The sequence below is a fragment of the Triticum aestivum genome, chromosome 6A, assembly GCF_018294505.1.
Source record: "Triticum aestivum cultivar Chinese Spring chromosome 6A, IWGSC CS RefSeq v2.1, whole genome shotgun sequence".
NCBI lineage: Eukaryota > Viridiplantae > Streptophyta > Magnoliopsida > Poales > Poaceae > Triticum > Triticum aestivum.
Genome location: NC_057809.1, coordinates 486,090,709 through 486,107,492, shown reverse-complemented (window position 1 = coordinate 486,107,492; position 16,784 = coordinate 486,090,709). Strand labels below are relative to the sequence as shown.

General features: G+C 49.0%; 4 protein-coding genes and 1 pseudogene across 4 annotated transcripts; 3 read left to right on the top strand and 2 right to left on the bottom strand.

Annotated features, from left to right (window-relative positions):
• Positions 1 to 2,786: 2,786 nt before the first annotated feature.
• Positions 2,787 to 5,981, top strand: LOC123129656 (helicase sen1). Its single transcript, XM_044549731.1, has 5 exons — positions 2,787 to 3,429; positions 3,535 to 5,182; positions 5,289 to 5,544; positions 5,625 to 5,847; positions 5,958 to 5,981. Exons 1-5 carry the CDS (start codon positions 2,950 to 2,952, stop codon positions 5,979 to 5,981), a joined length of 2,631 nt encoding a protein of 876 aa, XP_044405666.1. The 5' UTR covers positions 2,787 to 2,949.
• Positions 5,982 to 6,629: 648 nt separating this feature from the next.
• LOC123128017 (probable methyltransferase At1g29790) lies at positions 6,630 to 7,989 on the top strand. Its single transcript, XM_044547916.1, has one exon. It carries the CDS (start codon positions 6,636 to 6,638, stop codon positions 7,974 to 7,976), a length of 1,341 nt encoding a protein of 446 aa, XP_044403851.1. The 5' UTR covers positions 6,630 to 6,635; the 3' UTR covers positions 7,977 to 7,989.
• Positions 7,990 to 9,133: 1,144 nt separating this feature from the next.
• On the top strand, positions 9,134 to 10,462 carry LOC123129655 (probable methyltransferase At1g29790; annotated as a pseudogene).
• A 74-nt stretch (positions 10,463 to 10,536) lies between these two features.
• On the bottom strand, positions 10,537 to 11,661 carry LOC123128018 (uncharacterized). Its single transcript, XM_044547917.1, has one exon. The coding sequence runs from the start codon at positions 11,541 to 11,543 to the stop codon at positions 10,848 to 10,850; it is 696 nt and encodes a 231-aa protein (XP_044403852.1). The 5' UTR covers positions 11,544 to 11,661; the 3' UTR covers positions 10,537 to 10,847.
• Positions 11,662 to 12,269: 608 nt separating this feature from the next.
• Positions 12,270 to 15,696, bottom strand: LOC123128016 (tobamovirus multiplication protein 3). The gene is made up of 8 exons (XM_044547915.1): positions 15,212 to 15,696; positions 14,570 to 14,660; positions 14,429 to 14,481; positions 14,177 to 14,341; positions 13,297 to 13,415; positions 12,961 to 13,078; positions 12,792 to 12,869; positions 12,270 to 12,685 (listed from the first exon to the last, which is right to left on the bottom strand). Exons 1-8 carry the CDS (start codon positions 15,365 to 15,367, stop codon positions 12,587 to 12,589), a joined length of 879 nt encoding a protein of 292 aa, XP_044403850.1. The 5' UTR covers positions 15,368 to 15,696; the 3' UTR covers positions 12,270 to 12,586.
• Between the last annotated feature and the right edge of the window lie 1,088 nt (positions 15,697 to 16,784).

Sequence of the window (16,784 nt, the reverse complement as noted above, 5' to 3'; positions counted from 1 at the left end):
TCAAATTATCAAAGTACCGAACACGAATTAAACCAACATGATGAAAGTGACTAGATGAAATTCCCGTGTACCCTCAAGAACGCTTTGCTTATCATAAAAGACCATTTGGCTTGTCCTTTGCCTCAAAAGAATTGGGCTACCTTGCTGCACTTTTGTTACTACTATCATTACCTGCTCGTTACCAATTATCTTATTATCAAACTACACTGCTACTTACAATTTCAGCACTTGCAGACATTACCTTACTGGAAACCACTTGTCATTTCCTTCTGCTCCTCGTTGGGTTCGACACTCTTACTTATCAAAAAGAGCTATAATTGATCCCCTATACTTGTGGGTCATCAGCCATTAGGCCCATTACGTACTCTAACACCTGTCCTTCTCCCACTTGTTCCCTATCACCTACCATTTTTCTCTCGGCATAGTGACTTGTATGTCTGCCCCACCATTTTCTTCTTCTTCGTCATCCAATCCAATCGATAGTGGAACTAGACCCATGGATTTTTCTTCATCTTCTTCGTGCTGCTTTCAATCTCCTCGAGGACGGTTTGCCACTTAGGTTTTCCGTTCAATTTCATCCAACAATGTGACATATTGAATGGCTTCTTCTCGGGTTGATGGCACAAAGTCCTCGTCAAAGTTGCATGGGTTTGAAGTCCAATGCCGCTTTGGTTCCGGCTAACAGCTTGTTTGTGAAAACCAACAAATTTGCTCACATTTTCTTGGATGGTGGACAAACTATGTTGTATTGATTGGGTGTGGCCTCACAGGGTGTTTTTGCTCATGATAAAATATGTGAATTTTTTCCCAATATTTCTCGCCTTTTTTCACATATCGGATCCATGCTAGTGTTCAACCAACTATCAACCAATAAAACATCTTCAAATTGTGTGAATGCCGGACCTTTGGCTTCACTACCTTCTTCTTTCTAGTGTGTGATGTTTGCCCAACTTCAAACACCGAGGAGATTAGCATTCCCCATGTTAAATTGCAGCCAACTTTAAACACCGAGGAAATTAGTATTCCCCATGTTAAATTGCAAAGACTTTTAACCATCAATTTTTAATCATGTTAAGCAATATTTGTTTTTTTTAAACAAACTCGCAAAGCTTTTATTAATTTGTCACAACGTTTACATGGACAGATGGGAGATTGCCGGCATGACCTAACCAAATATGGCGGCCACCACCGAGTGCAAGAGACCGCTTCTCTAAATTGTGAGCTCCTAAATTCATGAACTATTTTACGAGAAATAAAAGCAGTAGAATGGTCCGATATTTCATGTATAATCGCACCATAACTTGCTGCATTCCTTTGCTTGATGTCACTGACAACCACCATGCAGTCTGAAAGCAATGCTCCCACAATATGCATCACACTTGCACGCGGGGGGGACTTGGCAACACGAAGCTTCGTAGTACTACGGTAGCACTGATTTTCTATCTTATGCCCCGTGAAATTCCAAAATCTCCGCCTCTACTGCTCGTCCTATTCGTTGCGGCTGCCGGGAAGCTGAAAGGTGTAAATGCGTAAATCAACCTTAAGCGCTTGGCTCTTCGCATCCCAACCCAGAATTAATTGAGAGGCAGACGGAATCCCACCGGCCCGCTACCGTGCGTGCCCTTTTATATCCATCGTCGACGGCGACACACCTTGCTGCAACCTGAAACCAAGCCCCACGCATTTGCAAGGCCTGCGACCGATCAAAAACTTCTCTCGCCGGAGCCCGGCGGCGCGGGAGTGGCAAGATGAGCTTCTACAGCTACGACAGCTACGACGACGACGACGACCTCGTGCTCGTGCGGCAGGGAAGCGAAATGACTGCACGGGCGGCAAATGATAGCAGGTACAGCATGTGGACGCAGACCGAGATGGAGAAGCAGATGTTCTCGTGGTCATTTGAGCAGGTGCGCAACAGGAATCTTCTCAAGAAAAAGGTAATTCTTCTCAGTTACGTAGCTTGTTCTACCTGTTTATCTTCCTTTGTTTTCCAGATGATTGCCTAGGTGTTACATAGGCAAGTTAGCAGATGTCTCTTCTACACTTCTGAATAATCAATGCATGTTCGATCGTCAAAAAATAAGTGTCTACCTTTCGTGCAGACAGATTTGTTATAGGCGTTTTAGTGTCAAAGCATGCACTTCGTTTCTGTTAGAATTTTCAGTACATTTTTTATAGGATTTTGTAAGATGCTTTGGTTTTGTTAGAAAATAGTAAGTATCTGAGACGCGTCGTCCCAAAATACCAGTATACGTCTGAAAGGAAACATAACTGATCAATAAGGTTTGATAAAAGATCTATCAATCTGAGCATAGTATGTTCATCAAACTGTAAAGGTCAAATACACATTCATGGAACAAATATAAATATATTCACCCTGAAGCCCATATTTTTTTTCGAAAAGGGGGACTCCCCGGCCTCTGCATCAGAATGATGCATACGGCCATCTTATTAACCAAATAAAGAAGTGCCAACAAGGTTCCAAAGTCTCCAAAAGTAATGAAAAGCAAAGAAAGCTCACATAGAGCTAAAAAGAGGCTAGAAACACCAACTAGCCATGAACAGACGCCACAACCGGTTGGCTAAAGCTAGGTAGGTAAACTAAACGCCTATCCTATTACATGACCGCCATCCAAACCGGTTGAAGATATCCCGAGCTACCATCTCCCAGCGGAAAGATCACCCTGAAGCCCATATAATTCATGGACCAGCTAGGTATTTCTTATGTATCTCCTATATTTTGTTCTTCAATTGTTCTATCAGATTTATTAAGCTTTTCTTAATAACTGTAAATATGTTAGTTTTCTTAATAACTGTAAGGAGTACTACTGTTTTGTTGTGCACAGTTGGCTCGGTCCTGCACTCTGTGTTCTGTGCTCTAGTCTTATTCTGTTGCATTTACATCAGGTTAAGAAGGTACCAAGAACTTTCACTTCACTAGAGGAGTACATGGGATCATTTACCCTACCACTGATTGAAGAAACTCGTGCCGATCTCTACTCTGCGCTGGAGTGTATCAAACACGCACCAGCCACTGAAGTGAAACGGATCGACGAGCTTTGTTCAAAGCAGTCCATCTTCAGCATCTTGGTCAAGAAGGCTGACCCTATGAACACAAACCCGGGGGAAGTATATGCCCTCAAGGATGCAGACATACTTGTGTTCTTGGATAGGAAGCCGAGGCACATCTCGGACCTGGGGCGCAGCAAGGTGCCCTATGTGATTGCCTCGGTGCTGAAAGCAGAGGACGCCAACGGCAATGCGATCGTGAGGCTGTCAGGCGGGAAACGGGACCTTGTGCCGCCCCTCGTCGCGGTGTTCCTGATCAACATGACAACGTACAATCGTATATGGAATGCACTGGACATGCATGTTGCTGGTCTCAGGAACACTAGCATCATTGAGAAGATTGTACGTTATGCTCCAAAGGTTTGTACTCCAATTTACATTCGACAGGCTTTAATTTTATCTTGTAGGAACTACATCTTTAAGCAATGTAAATGTGTGTTTACTTTTTTGATGGTGGTTGGCCAGGAGGACAGTTCAGAACTACCTCTACATTTGCCAGACAGATCACTTGGCCTTGAAAAATTTAGGCTAAACAGGTCACAGCAGATGGCAGTACTTGACTGTGTTTCAGCAATGGAGCAGCAGGGTACATATCCGGTGCGTCTGATATGGGGGCCTCCCGGCACAGGGAAGACGAAGACGATCAGCACGCTCCTGTGGTCCATGATGGTCAAGAACCACAGAACGCTGACCTGTGCTCCGACCAACACTGCGGTGGTGGAGGTCGCGTCTCGGATCCTCAGCCTCATCGGAGAATCCTCCGCTGGCGGTGGAAATGGCTGCTTTCTGAGTGATGTTGTCCTGTTCGGAAATGAGGATAGGATGAACGTCGATCAGGACCTCACGAAGATTTTCTTGGAGAAGCGCGTTCGCCGTCTCCAGAAGTGCTTGACGCCAGGTTCGGGGTGGACCAGCTGCCTGAGCTCTATGGTACGAATTCTCGAGGAACCTTTGGTTCAGTATGCTTCCTACGTTGAGCACACTGAAAGGCTGATCAAGGAACTTGCCAAGAAAGAAAAAGAGGAACTTGCGAAGAAGAAGGCGAAGAACAAAGGGGTGGAGGTGAAGGAGGATGTTGCTAAGAAGGAAGCAGATAAGAAAAGCATAAAGATACAGTCGTTCAAAGAATATTTCACGAGTAGCTACAAACGAATCGAGGATGAGCTCCGCACCTGCATCGAGACTTTCAGCGACGATCTCCCAAGATCAGCCACATCTAGGCAGAATTTCCGTTGCATGACGGAGGTTCTGCACCTGCTTACAGAGTTTGGGAAACAAGTGCAGTCCGAGCCAGAGAAGCAGCTGCAGACGCTGTTCAGAGACACGTCGGACGGGAAGAACAGCTGCCTGTTTCAGAGTCTGGTGTCATACGCGGAAGACAGCGTGCGCTCAGAACTTAAGCAAGCGAGAGCCCAGTGCGTCGAGAAGCTGAATCACCTGTCCAACAACTTCGACCTCCCGGGCATTTTCGACAAGCGGTCCATCGAGGAGTTCTTGCTGCAGAAGAGCAAGAGCGTGCTCTGCACCGCGTCCAGCTCCGCCCGCCTGCACTACCTGCAGAAGGCCGAGCCGTTCGACATCCTCGTCGTCGACGAGGCCGCGCAGCTCAAGGAGTGCGAGTCGATGATACCTCTGCAGATTCCTGGGATCCGGCTCGCCGTTCTCATCGGCGATGAGTACCAGCTTCCGGCGCTCGTGAAGAGCCAGGTGACACGGCATTGTCCTTGGTGCTTTTGTTGGTTGTTTTGCCCGTTGATCGCTAGCTCACTCTTGCGTTGCGTGCAGGTGTGTGATGAAGCCGACTTCGGGAGGAGCCTGTTCGAGAGGCTGAGTTCGCTGGGGCACCCCAAGCACCTTCTTAACGTGCAGTACAGGATGCACCCGGGGATAAGCAAGTTCCCGGTCTCGAGCTTCTACGGCGGCCAGATCGACGACGGCGAGAACGTCCTGCGCAGGGACTACGAGCGCAAGCACCTGACCGGCCCGATGTACGGGTCCTACTCCTTCATCAACATCGAAGGCGGAAAGGAGAGCTCCGGCAAGCACGACAAGAGCCTCATCAACACCATCGAGGTCGCCGCCGTGACCCGGATCGTGCAGAGGCTCTTCAGAGGTACGCACGCACGCTAGCTTAGCTTCACTCTGAATCCATGGATGAATTCTTTCTCCATTGCTTTGGCCACCGAAGAGATGAATGGATGATTTGTGCATGCTCGTAGAGTCGGTGGAGACGAGGAGGAAGCTTAGCGTGGGCGTGGTGTCGCCGTACAAGGGCCAGGTCCGCGCCATCCAGGAGAAGCTGGGCAAGACGTACGAGATGCACGGCGGGTTCTCGGTGAAGGTCCGGTCGGTGGACGGGTTCCAGGGCGCCGAGGAGGACATCATCATCTTCTCCACCGTGCGGAGCAACAGCACCGGCACCGTCGGCTTCCTCAACAACGTGAACCGCACCAACGTCGCGCTCACACGGGCCAAGTGAGCCGAGTCGAGCTCCCCGGTTCGCCTGCAGCATTTTCCTCCATGAGCTGCATGTGATTTTGTGTTTGCTTGCGCAGGCACTGTCTGTGGATCGTAGGGAACGCGACCACATTGGTGAGCAGCAAGACGGTGTGGCAGAAGATAGTGACTGACGCCAAGGAGAGGGGCTGCTTCTTCGACGCCAACGACGACCAGGACCTCTCGGGCGCGATCGTCAAGGCCGTCATCGAGCTCGACGAAGTGGAGAGCGCGCTGAGCATGGAGATGGGCAACCTCCGCATCGGCGGGTCACGGTCCGGGGTACGAAACAACCAAACCCCGTGCACAAATCCTGGTGCCAATTAGCTGACGGCGTTTTTTACTTCAGGCATTTCTTCTCTCTCTAAATAAACACCATGTTTTTGCTGCAGAAATCCAAGACAAAGTACGTGTGAAATTCTGGATGCTGCTACAAGAAAAGCTTGCACGGTTGTCTGGTCGTCGGCGAGCAGAAGAAATTACCAGCCGTGTGCTCTGCAAGACAGTAGTAGTAACTCTGATGCGGCGACGACTGCGACCAACCTTTCCCTAGTGTGTCTTGTACTGCTGTGTTCAAGACTGTCAATATTGTCTCAAGAACATATTTATTAAACTTCTTAATGGAGCAACCTTTATCAGTATGATATGTCTTGAAGGGCATATGACGAGCATCCACGCAAATATCCTAACTGTCGCGTCAAAGCCCACTGGCTCATCTTAAGCGCCGGGTTTCAGTGAACGATGCACGCTCATACTACTGTACTAAAAGTCCTTCAGTCTAGCCCAATCACCAGCAGCATTGAGCCGTTGAATCACGAGATTCCAACTTGAGCCCATCAACTTTGCTCACGAGATTCTAACTTCTAAGCATCCAATTAACAACGCACCATAACTACTGTCAAAAGACTCTGAACTTACTTAGTTTAGTGATCTAAAAGATCTTATTAGTTTACAGAGGGAGTAGGTAGCACAAATTCTCTATAAAAGCATCATCCTCCTCGTTACAAACACAAGAAGAGACATTTTGAGCTTCCAGTTTGTGCTGCTTTAGCTGCTGGATCGTGCGCAGCATGGACCATGACATGTCCAGGAAGCCTCGAGATCAGCAGCACAAGAGCTGCAGGTCCAGGGCCCTGGTTCTACTTATCGCCGTCGCCACCAACACCGCCATCTTCCTCCTCTTCTCCGACACCAGCTCCGCAATCGGCATTCGCTCCGGTGAGCACGGCTTCTTCTGGAAGTCGACTAAGCTGTCATTCCGCGACATCAACATCACGGAGTATGCGCTGGCCGCTAGCCGCGACGAGCTCCTGCACCTGCACGATCGCCTCGCCACGGCAAGCTCCCTTGTCGTGACGCTCCTGGGCATAAACGACACTTCCAGCGACATGGCAGCCGCCAGGGACGAGCAGAAGCATGCGGGAGCCGACGGACTGTGGCAGCCGGAGCTCACCGGAGAGCTCCGGCTGGCCGTCGGCCCCCACAAACTGCCATTAGGCTTCACGAAGAACCTGGGGTCCGATCAGCTGTTCCCGGCGGTGGGGCAAGCGTGCCGCCGTTTCCCGGACGAGCTGGAGCGATATATGAACTACAAGCCCGGCGGCGAGTGTCCGTCTGACGAGCAGTTCTCACAGCGGCTCATGCTCAAGGGCTGTGAGCCACTGCCACGGCGGCGGTGCCGGACACGCAGCCCGGCAGGGTACGCCGAGCCCACACCACTGCCGGCGAGCCTGTGGTCCATGCCGCCGGACACCAGCATCATGTGGGACGCGTACACGTGCAAGAACTACTCCTGCCTTGCTAATCGCAGCAAGACCAAGGGATTCTACGACTGCAAAGACTGCTTCGACCTGCTCAACGGCCGGGAGAAGGGCCGGTGGACGCGCGACGACGGTGCACTCTCATACTCCATCGATGCCGTGCTTGCAACGAAGCCAAACGGCACAGTGCGCATCGGGCTTGACATTGGCGGCGGGTCAGGCACATTCGCTGCACGGATGCAGGAGCGTGGGGTGACCGTGGTGACCACGTCCATGAACTTCGATGGCCCATTCAATAGCTTCATAGCTTCACGGGGTCTTGTCCCCATGCACCTCAGCATCGCGAACCGGCTACCGTTCTTCGACGGCACACTCGACATCGTGCACTCGATGCATGTGCTCAGCCACTGGATCCCTGATGTGATGCTCGAGTTCGCGTTGTTCGACATCTACAGAGTGCTGAGGCCTGGAGGATTGTTCTGGCTCGACCACTTCTTCTGCCTCGGCACACAGATGAACACGACGTATGTGCCCATGTTCAATCAAATCGGTTTCAACAAGGTGCGGTGGAATGCGAGACGGAAGCTGGACCGAGGGATCAAGATGAACGAATGGTACCTTTCAGCGCTGCTCGAAAAGCCCACCACCTAAGTGACCATTTGCTATTTCACTCTCTGACATTATACTCCAGCAGTTTCATCATGATGCAGGAGAACAAGTAGATGAAGCAATGTATCCATTCCACAAATTAGTGGTGTACAGCATAAGCATAGACTGTACTTATCAACACTCTCAAATTCGATCATCTTGCCATGATCGCTTCAACTTATTCTCAAACCATGTAAACTGCATAATTCTTAGCTTACATATCAGAACTGCAAAACAGGAATTGCCGTCTCGAATTTCTCTCTGTTTGTATGATTCTATTGTACCATGAGAGCATCATGGTATCCCGCAAAAAAAAAAATGAGAGCATCATGGTTTATTGGTTTTCCAACCTATATTTTTCCTTCAATTCAAAAGAAGGGACCAAATGCCTACCTTATTTGGTGATTCCAAATCCACTGCACCCACATTTTCTTCCCCTCCGCCTCTGTTTCCGCCTTCTCTGTCACGGACTCTCCCTCTGCCTCTGCTCCTGCTTCCACCTCCTTGGTTGCCGAGATCACATTGTTAAATTGGCGCTGAATGTCGCTGGCGATCGCGAGCAGAGGGAATTACCAGCCATGTGCTCTGCAAGACGGTAGTAGTAACAATTGGATGCAGCCACGACTGCAACCAACCTTTACCTAGTGTCTGTCTCTCTGTCTTGTGCTGATGTGTTGGAAGACTCTTAAGATTGCCTCAAGAACATGCTTCATTGTCACAACTATTTACACTTCTTAGTGCAGCAATCTTTATTAGTATGATATACATGTCTAGAAGCGCGGATGACCAGCATCCACACAAATATCCTAACTGTCGCGTCAAAGCCCACTGGCTCATCTTAAGCGCCGGGTTTCAGTGAACGATGCACGCTCATACTGAAAGTCCATCAGTCTAGCCCAATCACTAGCATTGAGCCGTTGAATCACGAGATTCCAACTTGAGCCTGTCTACTTTTCTCACCTGTCAAGCAACACCCCAGTTCTAAACTGTCAACTGTGAGGTGAGGTTGGACTCTAAACATTTTTAGTAAGAGTCGTAGTAAAAGAAAGGAGTAGTGGGATAGCACAGTTTCTATAAAAGCATCGTCCTCATTACAAACACAAGAAGAGGCATTTTGAGTTTCCTTGTGCTGCTTTAGTTGTTGTTGCAACATGCGCAGCATGGACTACCACATGTCCAGGAAACCTAGAGATCGGCAGCACAACAGCTGCAGGTCCAGGGCCCTGGTTCTACTTATCGTCGTCGCCACCAACACAGCCACCTTCCTCCTCTTCTCCGACGCCAGTTACTTAGTTGGCAATGGCTCCGGCGAGCACAACCGCAGCGTCCCCTTCTGGAACTCCGGTAACATCACGGATTACGCTCTCGCTGCGAGCCACGATGAGCTCGTGCACCTGCACGACCACCTCGCCACGGCAAACTCCCTTGTCGAGACGCTCCTGGGCCTAAAGGCTACTGCCAGCGACATGGCAGCCGCCAGGGATGAGCAGAAGCATGTCGGGGTTGACGGACTGTGGCAATGGGAGCTCACCAGCGAGCTCCAGCTGGCCGTCGGCCCCCACAAACTGCCATTAGGCTTCACGAAGAACCTGGGGTCCGATCAGCTGTTCCCGACGGTGGGGCAAGCGTGCCACCATTTCCCGGACGAGCTGGAGCGCTATATGGACTACAAGCCCGGTGGCGAGTGTCCGTCCAATGAGCAGTTTGCACAGCGGCTCATGCTCAAGGGCTGCGAGCCATTGCCACGACGGAGATGCCGGCCACGCCGCCCGATAGGGTATGCTGAGCCCACACCACTGCCAGCGAGCCTGTGGGCCATGCCGCCAGACACCAGCATCGTGTGGGACGAGTACACGTGCAAGAACTACTCCTGCCTTGTCAACCGCCGCAAGACCAAGGGTTCCTACGACTGCAAAGACTGCTTCGACCTGCTCAGCGGCCGGGAGAAGGGCCGGTGGATGCGCGACGACGGTGCACTCTCATACTCCATTGATGCCGTGCTTGCAACAAAGCCAAATGGCACGGTGCGCATTGGGCTCGACATTGGGGGTGGATCAGGCACGTTTGCTGCACGGATGCAGGAGCGTGGGGTGACCGTGGTGACCACGTCCATGAACTTCGATGCCCCATTCAATAACTTCATAGCTTCGCGGGGTCTTCTCCCCATGCACCTGAGCATCGCGCACCGGCTACCGTTCTTTGATGGCACGCTCGACATTGTGCATTCGATGCATGTGCTTAGCCACTGGATCCCCGATGCCATGCTCGAGTTCACCTTGTTTGACATTTACAGAGTGCTGAGGCCCGGAGGATTGTTCTGGCTCGACCACTTCTTCTGCCTCGGCACGCAAATGAACACAACATATGTGCCCATGTTCAATCAAATCGGTTTCAACAAGGTGCGGTAGAATGCCAGACGGAAGCTGGACCAAGGGATCAAGAGGAACGAGTGGTACCTCTCAGCGCTGCTCGAGAAGCCCACGACCTAGGTGACCATTTCCTATAGATTTTTCACTCCTTGGCATTATATTCCAGCAATTTCATCATGATGTAAGAGAACAAATAAATGAAGCAATGTATCCATTCCACAAATTAGTGGTGTACAGCAGAAGTATAGACTGTACTTATCAACACTCTCAAAATCGATCACCTTACCATGATCGCCTCGACTTATTCTCAAACCATGTAAATTGCACAATTCTTAGCCTACATATCAGAACTGCAAAACAGGAATTGCCGTCTCGAATTTCTCTCTGTTTGTATGATTCTACTGTACCATTAGAGCATCATCATGGCGTTCCAACCTATATTTTCCTTCAAAAGAAAGGGAGCAAATGCCTACCTTATTTGGTGATGATTCCAAATCCGCTGCACTCACAGTTTCTCCCCCTCCGCCTCTGTTTCCGTCTTCTCTGTCACGGGCTCAGCCTCTGCCTCTGCTGCTGCTTCCACCTCCTTGGTCGCCGAGATCGGCATTGTCAAATTGGCGCTGAATTTGTCGCCGGCGATCGCCTGGCAGCGCTCGAGCATCGACTCCGACTCCGCCGCCCTGCCCAGAACAGAGTACAGAACGTACTGGCAGAACAGGGGGCGGTAGTCGCCGGGGTCCTCCCGCGCGAGCTCCTCGAAGGCGGCGATCGCCTCGTCGGCCTTGCCGTCCACGAAGAGCGTCTGCGCTGCGAGGAGCCGAGCATAGTCCTCGCCGCCTCCGGCGGCGGAGAGGCGGGCCCGCGCGGCCTCCGCGCCGCTGACATGGGAGAGGGCGGCGGTCTCGATGATGAGCTTCTCGAAGAGGTGGGAGTCGTCCTGGATGGCGTCCTCGGGCGAGACCGTGACGGTGGGCGCGGGGGGCGGAGGCGGGGGCGGCGTGCACGCGATGGCCGGGGAGGTGGCCGCGAGGAGGACCGCGGCGGAGGCGGCGAGGCGGAGGGAGGAGATGATGGGGTGGCGGGGAACCGAATTCGAATTGGTGGTGGCCTTCACGGCCGTGGGTAGATCGTACCGGCGCCGGGAGGAGGAGACGAGGGCGAAGGGGCTGCGGATGGAGGCTGCGCCGGCGAGGAAGGCCATGGCGGCGGCTAGGGTTTGCGGCGCGGAGATTACCAAGGTTTGAGTTTGTATAAATCACGGACAGGACAGAGGTGAAGAGAGCAGCGGCGGAGTTTTGTTTTGTTTGCTGGAGAAAAGAATTGAAATTTCGGTTGGTACGCTCTATGCTGTTCGGTAGCCTGGCGGTAGGTGGCGTCGGCGCCTCCGACTATTCTTTACTTCTGTTTTTATTTCCTTTTTCTCTTTTCGATGAAAGCCGAATAAAACTGACTAGTACTCCTCTACTGTGTCATGCACACAAATTTGAAAAAAAAATTAGGGGTACACAAATTTGAAAAAATACCCAAAATGCGCATAAGATTATTTAACCTTTCTGCACATGATTTAACATTTTGTCTTTACATTTTTCAGTTGAACTTTTCGACTGAATTAAACTTTTCTTTTGAGCTGTCCTAAGAGAGGATAAAGGCAGGTTCATGGCTAGAGGAAATTGGAAAATTGATTGGTGCGTGGACATCCTGACAGCCGAAGCCTTGGCTCTAAGTATTGGCCTATAACTTGCACGCTTAGTTATTAACTTTGATAATTTAGAGGTACCATGAAGAATGGAGGGCGTTCTGATGCAGCGGTGGTGACTGCTTTTAACGATTTTTTATTTTATTGCTTGTGGTTTTCGTCTCGCTACTTTCAAACATTGTAATAAGGAAACTAATAAGGTTGCTTTAAGCGAAATTTTACCCCCTCATAAACAATGCAAACTGTTATTTCAAACGAATAAAGCTTTGTGTTTTTCAAAACAAAAATAGCTTATGAGGAATTTTGCCTGCTCAACAAGTGAAGATGCTTGATTTCTAATCACACCAACAGTAATTAATTACATGAAATTAGCACCCTTAAACTATCAAGTTAGTGGCTACATAAGGTAAGTTCACGCGTAGATTTCAGATACACATTTTGAACGACCAGACCATAGACCAGCCCTTTTTAAGTCTTGGGGTCGCATTCAGCTATGTTTGCAGCAACTTCTCTATATTTCAGCTCAGAAGGGGACACCGCTTTTATCTCTAGCCGCTGCTGAGGGGATGGTAACGTGCGAGCTTTAGCTTCGAAGGGATCCTCCGCAGAATGTACAGGACAAGAGCCGAAGGAACGATTTCGACAAGCTGTAGAAAAAAGGAGGTTAACATCAATGCCAATGATGGTTTCAATTTATAGACTAGGCAAAAATAAAACGAGGTGGTGACTATGAGCTGCAAAAGTCACACATACGAGGTAATATATGAAATTCAGAATTGGATGGTCAAGAACATCCAGATCAGCATCTTTATTGAAGGCAGCGAAACACATCTGCAGAAAAACAAAAGTGCGTCAGCAACAGTGAGAAATGAACCATATGACTTGCAATCTCGTTCAAGGATCGGAGGACAGACATCCTTACCATTACGCATCTTGCCAAGAAGCAACAGGAACAAATAGCGGCCACTCTGCCAACCTCGCTCAGCTTTTGTTGCCTCCCTTTAGACTCGATAGGGAAACGCTTCAACATGAGGAATAGCCTGCCAAACAAATCAGGAGCACACGGATACAGTTAGTACCATAGTGTTATAGTTGTATTGTATAATTAAATAGATCAAACCCTGAAACAAATGGGTATAGTCTACAGTACCAAACTACAGAACCGTTACTAGACTGCGGCTAGCCTCACTGATTAACTTGACTGTAAACATGATCTAAGTGAATCATAATTCAAACTTTATGAAAGAGGTATTCTTACCTCCCTCCGTACAGCAGAAAACCCAGAGCAGCGGAAAATGAAAGTCCCGCAATGAATAACTTTGAAAGCACAAGCATAGATGAATTTGGATTCAACCACAACAATACCCACACCAAAACCTGAAAGCAAATGTATTCGAGTATTTTCAGCCAAGGCAGTCAAACGGTGATTGAGCACACATAATAAAAACAGATGAACGGAGCAGTTAGTTAAGTGAGAAGAACTCATGTAGAACAGGCATGTGAGGGTCAGTATTTAAATAAAAAACACCAACCATCAAAGACTACAATAAATGACTAAGTGCAAACTATTTCCCTATTACCTTCATGCATTTGTTTCTGTTATACTGTTCCAGATATGCACTACTCCCTCTGACAAAACATACGGCATCCACACATAACTTTGACCACCAATATAATTTATCTGCCTCGATGCTATAATTTCCATTGCAGATAAGTACAGAACACATATATATTACCGGTCTAATTGATGGTTACAGTTAAACCTCGAAATGCATGACATACATGACCCACATATACTATTGGTCTAACCGATGGTAAGTGTATCATAGTTTTTCATATTGAAAAGAGTTTTCACAAGAATAAATTTTCAGGATTCACCAGTACGATAAAAGGGAAAACATCCTGACATGTATAGGGTTTAGGGTCAGATAGTTCTCGTACAACTATACAAAATACTACTACTTCTCTACCAAGATAAGACGTTTTTGCAGTTCAATTTGAACAACAAAAACATCTTATATTTTGATACAGAGGGAGTAGCTATCTACCACAATATAAGACATTTTTGCAGTTCAAAAGACATCACGTCATTACGTCTTATATTTAGTGCAAATTTATATTAAAAAAAACTGCTTTACCTGCATCGCATAAACGACACCGTTAATAGTATAGAAACCTGATCTGAGGCCATCAGTGTCTAGACCACGTGCTTGATAAGATATTTCAGCCCAGAAAAGTGCCAACATTGCATAGGTAGTGAAGAATGCAAGCCCCGGCAGATCAAGAATAACATGCTGAAAGATCTGAAATAAAATAAACACGATTAAAACTCTGATCAATCAAATTGAATATTTCATTCGAGTGACAGAAAATAATGAAGCTATCCAAACCTGAGGGTTCACTAGTTGCACTTGACGACGGAAAGCAAAGATGGAACACCTTGCTGCAGATTAGCAACAGAGTAAAATTAGAATTACACGGGATATAAATGAGCATGCAAATTTTACCCCAGTTGAGACTGAACAATGTACCTCCATTAACCAAGAAATTAAGGAACTGGAAGACCTTTTGTGTTGTCCATCCATATTCAGGAACTCTGTGCTGTATTCTGGCAACTTGGATCTGCATATACACATACATAGCACAGTGTTAATATTGCCTTCTCTTCCTCGAGTAAATTTATTCATCAAGCTGTAAACATTGGCATGTGTACATGACAAGTATAAACCTTACTAAGATATTTATTTATTTATTTGCAAGAAACCGAGGTATTTACAGTTGAGAGTTCATAGAATTATATGCATAATTCGGATGCTACCAGCGCATTCTTATCCACCAAGGTTTTCATGGATTAGAGAGAGATAAGCATGAAAGCAAACACAGGTCCTTGTCCACCTATCCGCATTCAGAATCACAGTTTTCCCCTTGATTGATCTAAAGCTCTGTGAGATGCTATTCGTTCGCATTATCGGCTTTCATACAAAAGCCTAGTATTATGCTCAAGCCACAAAGCAAATAAAAACAGCCTTTATTCTCTAGTGAAATCGCTGGTTGTGACATCACAAATTTATTCATCGGTACCCCTGCCAAATATTCTCTTGCCTCGCCACCAGGGCACCAACCTAGCAGTAGAAGGGGTACAGGTTTGTTCCGAGGACAGATTGGATGCTTACGAAGGAGGAGGCGGCGATGAGGCCGTAGAGTGCGGCGAGGGCCCAGAAGATCCCGTCCTGCCACGCCGGCGAGCCGTTCACGTGCTCCCACCACCCCGCGAAGGCCGCCGGCAGGGGCACCGGCGCCGGAGCCGATAACAGCGCCGCAGCCGCCATCGCCGCCAGGCTGCACGGAGATCCCTGGAAGAGAGACAGACAGACAGACAGACAGACGGCCTTCCTCTCGGGTAGAATCAAAAATCAAAATTTTTGGGTGGCTTGGGGAATCTGGTGGTGCCGCTGGCGGCGACGTGGGTTTGTAGGGGCGGCTCGCGTCGCCTTCGTAGCTCGGAACACAGGTTGGATCGGAGCCGACGTGTTTGGTAGTTTTGTAATCCGACGGAGTACGTCCTAACATCAGCCGCGCTCTGCTTATATCTGCGCCCTGCTTATATCTGCGCCCGCGTTCTTGGCTAGAATTAGGACGTACTCCGGCTCGGGAGCCCATCCGAGTCCGGGGAAACATCAGCTTTTGTGTCCTTGTTGTCCTAAAAAGAAAAGAAAAGGAAAGGAACCCGCAGGTACGTCGGATCCCGATCAAACACATAGAATTATTTATTGTAGCGCGACGATATTTTCTGATAGTAGTTTTTTACACTACATAAAGTTCTACTTTAGAACATGGTAAATTTTGCACGGCGGCATGATAAATTTATCTGTTTTCACATGTCCAATCTAGATGTTCGCTGGCAAAAGCTGGAAATCCGACGTCGGATTTTTAACATTTAGAAGAAGAAATAAACAGTCTGATTTAGCATGCGAGAGATCCGAAAGTGGAATAAAGAGTGTCTGCAAGAGGCCCCTCTACCCGCCGGCGAGGGAGCGGATCCCTGCCTCCCCTGCTTGCTTCCGCGGCGGGGGGAGTTGGGGACTCGCTCATCTTCTTTAGGCGTGTAGACATGCCATGTAGGTGTCGATTTGGAGAAGGGTTCGTCGCCGATCTGGAGAAATAAATCTGCCACTTCCCTTCTCCCGTGTCGGTGTTGGTTTTCCCGCCATGAGGGCGGCATTGCTATCGGTGTTCTGGGAACTAGGGTATCCAGACCTGCCTGCCTGCAGCCCACGGCGTGGCTCTATTGACGACCTGGTACGGCCCATCTTCAGCTTCGGTAAGACAAGACCCTCGCGAGGCGGACGACACCAAGACCTCCGGAGGAAGCGGCCTTCCTAGGCTGGCTCCTGGGGAGCGGAGACTTCTATGCAAGCGTTCACCTCATGAGGCCGAGGTGACGCAAGCCATGACGACCAAGGCTAGACGGGCGTCAGCGGGCGCAGAGCAGCAGGTTTCCTCTTTGGTGCTAAGGATGCAAGCGCGGGTGCAACGAGACTAAAACCGCCAGGATGGATGTTATCACCGAGCCCACCGTGGCGTCACGACCGGAAGCTTTGCAGGCGAAGACGACCTTTTGTCAGGATAGGATGTACTTCCTGTCCCCCTTCAAAATTGGCCATTGTGGGATCCCTTCCCGCCTTCATTTGGGGGAAGAGGACCAATGCCACTATAAATATAGCTGAGCCACCACCGTAGGAGAGA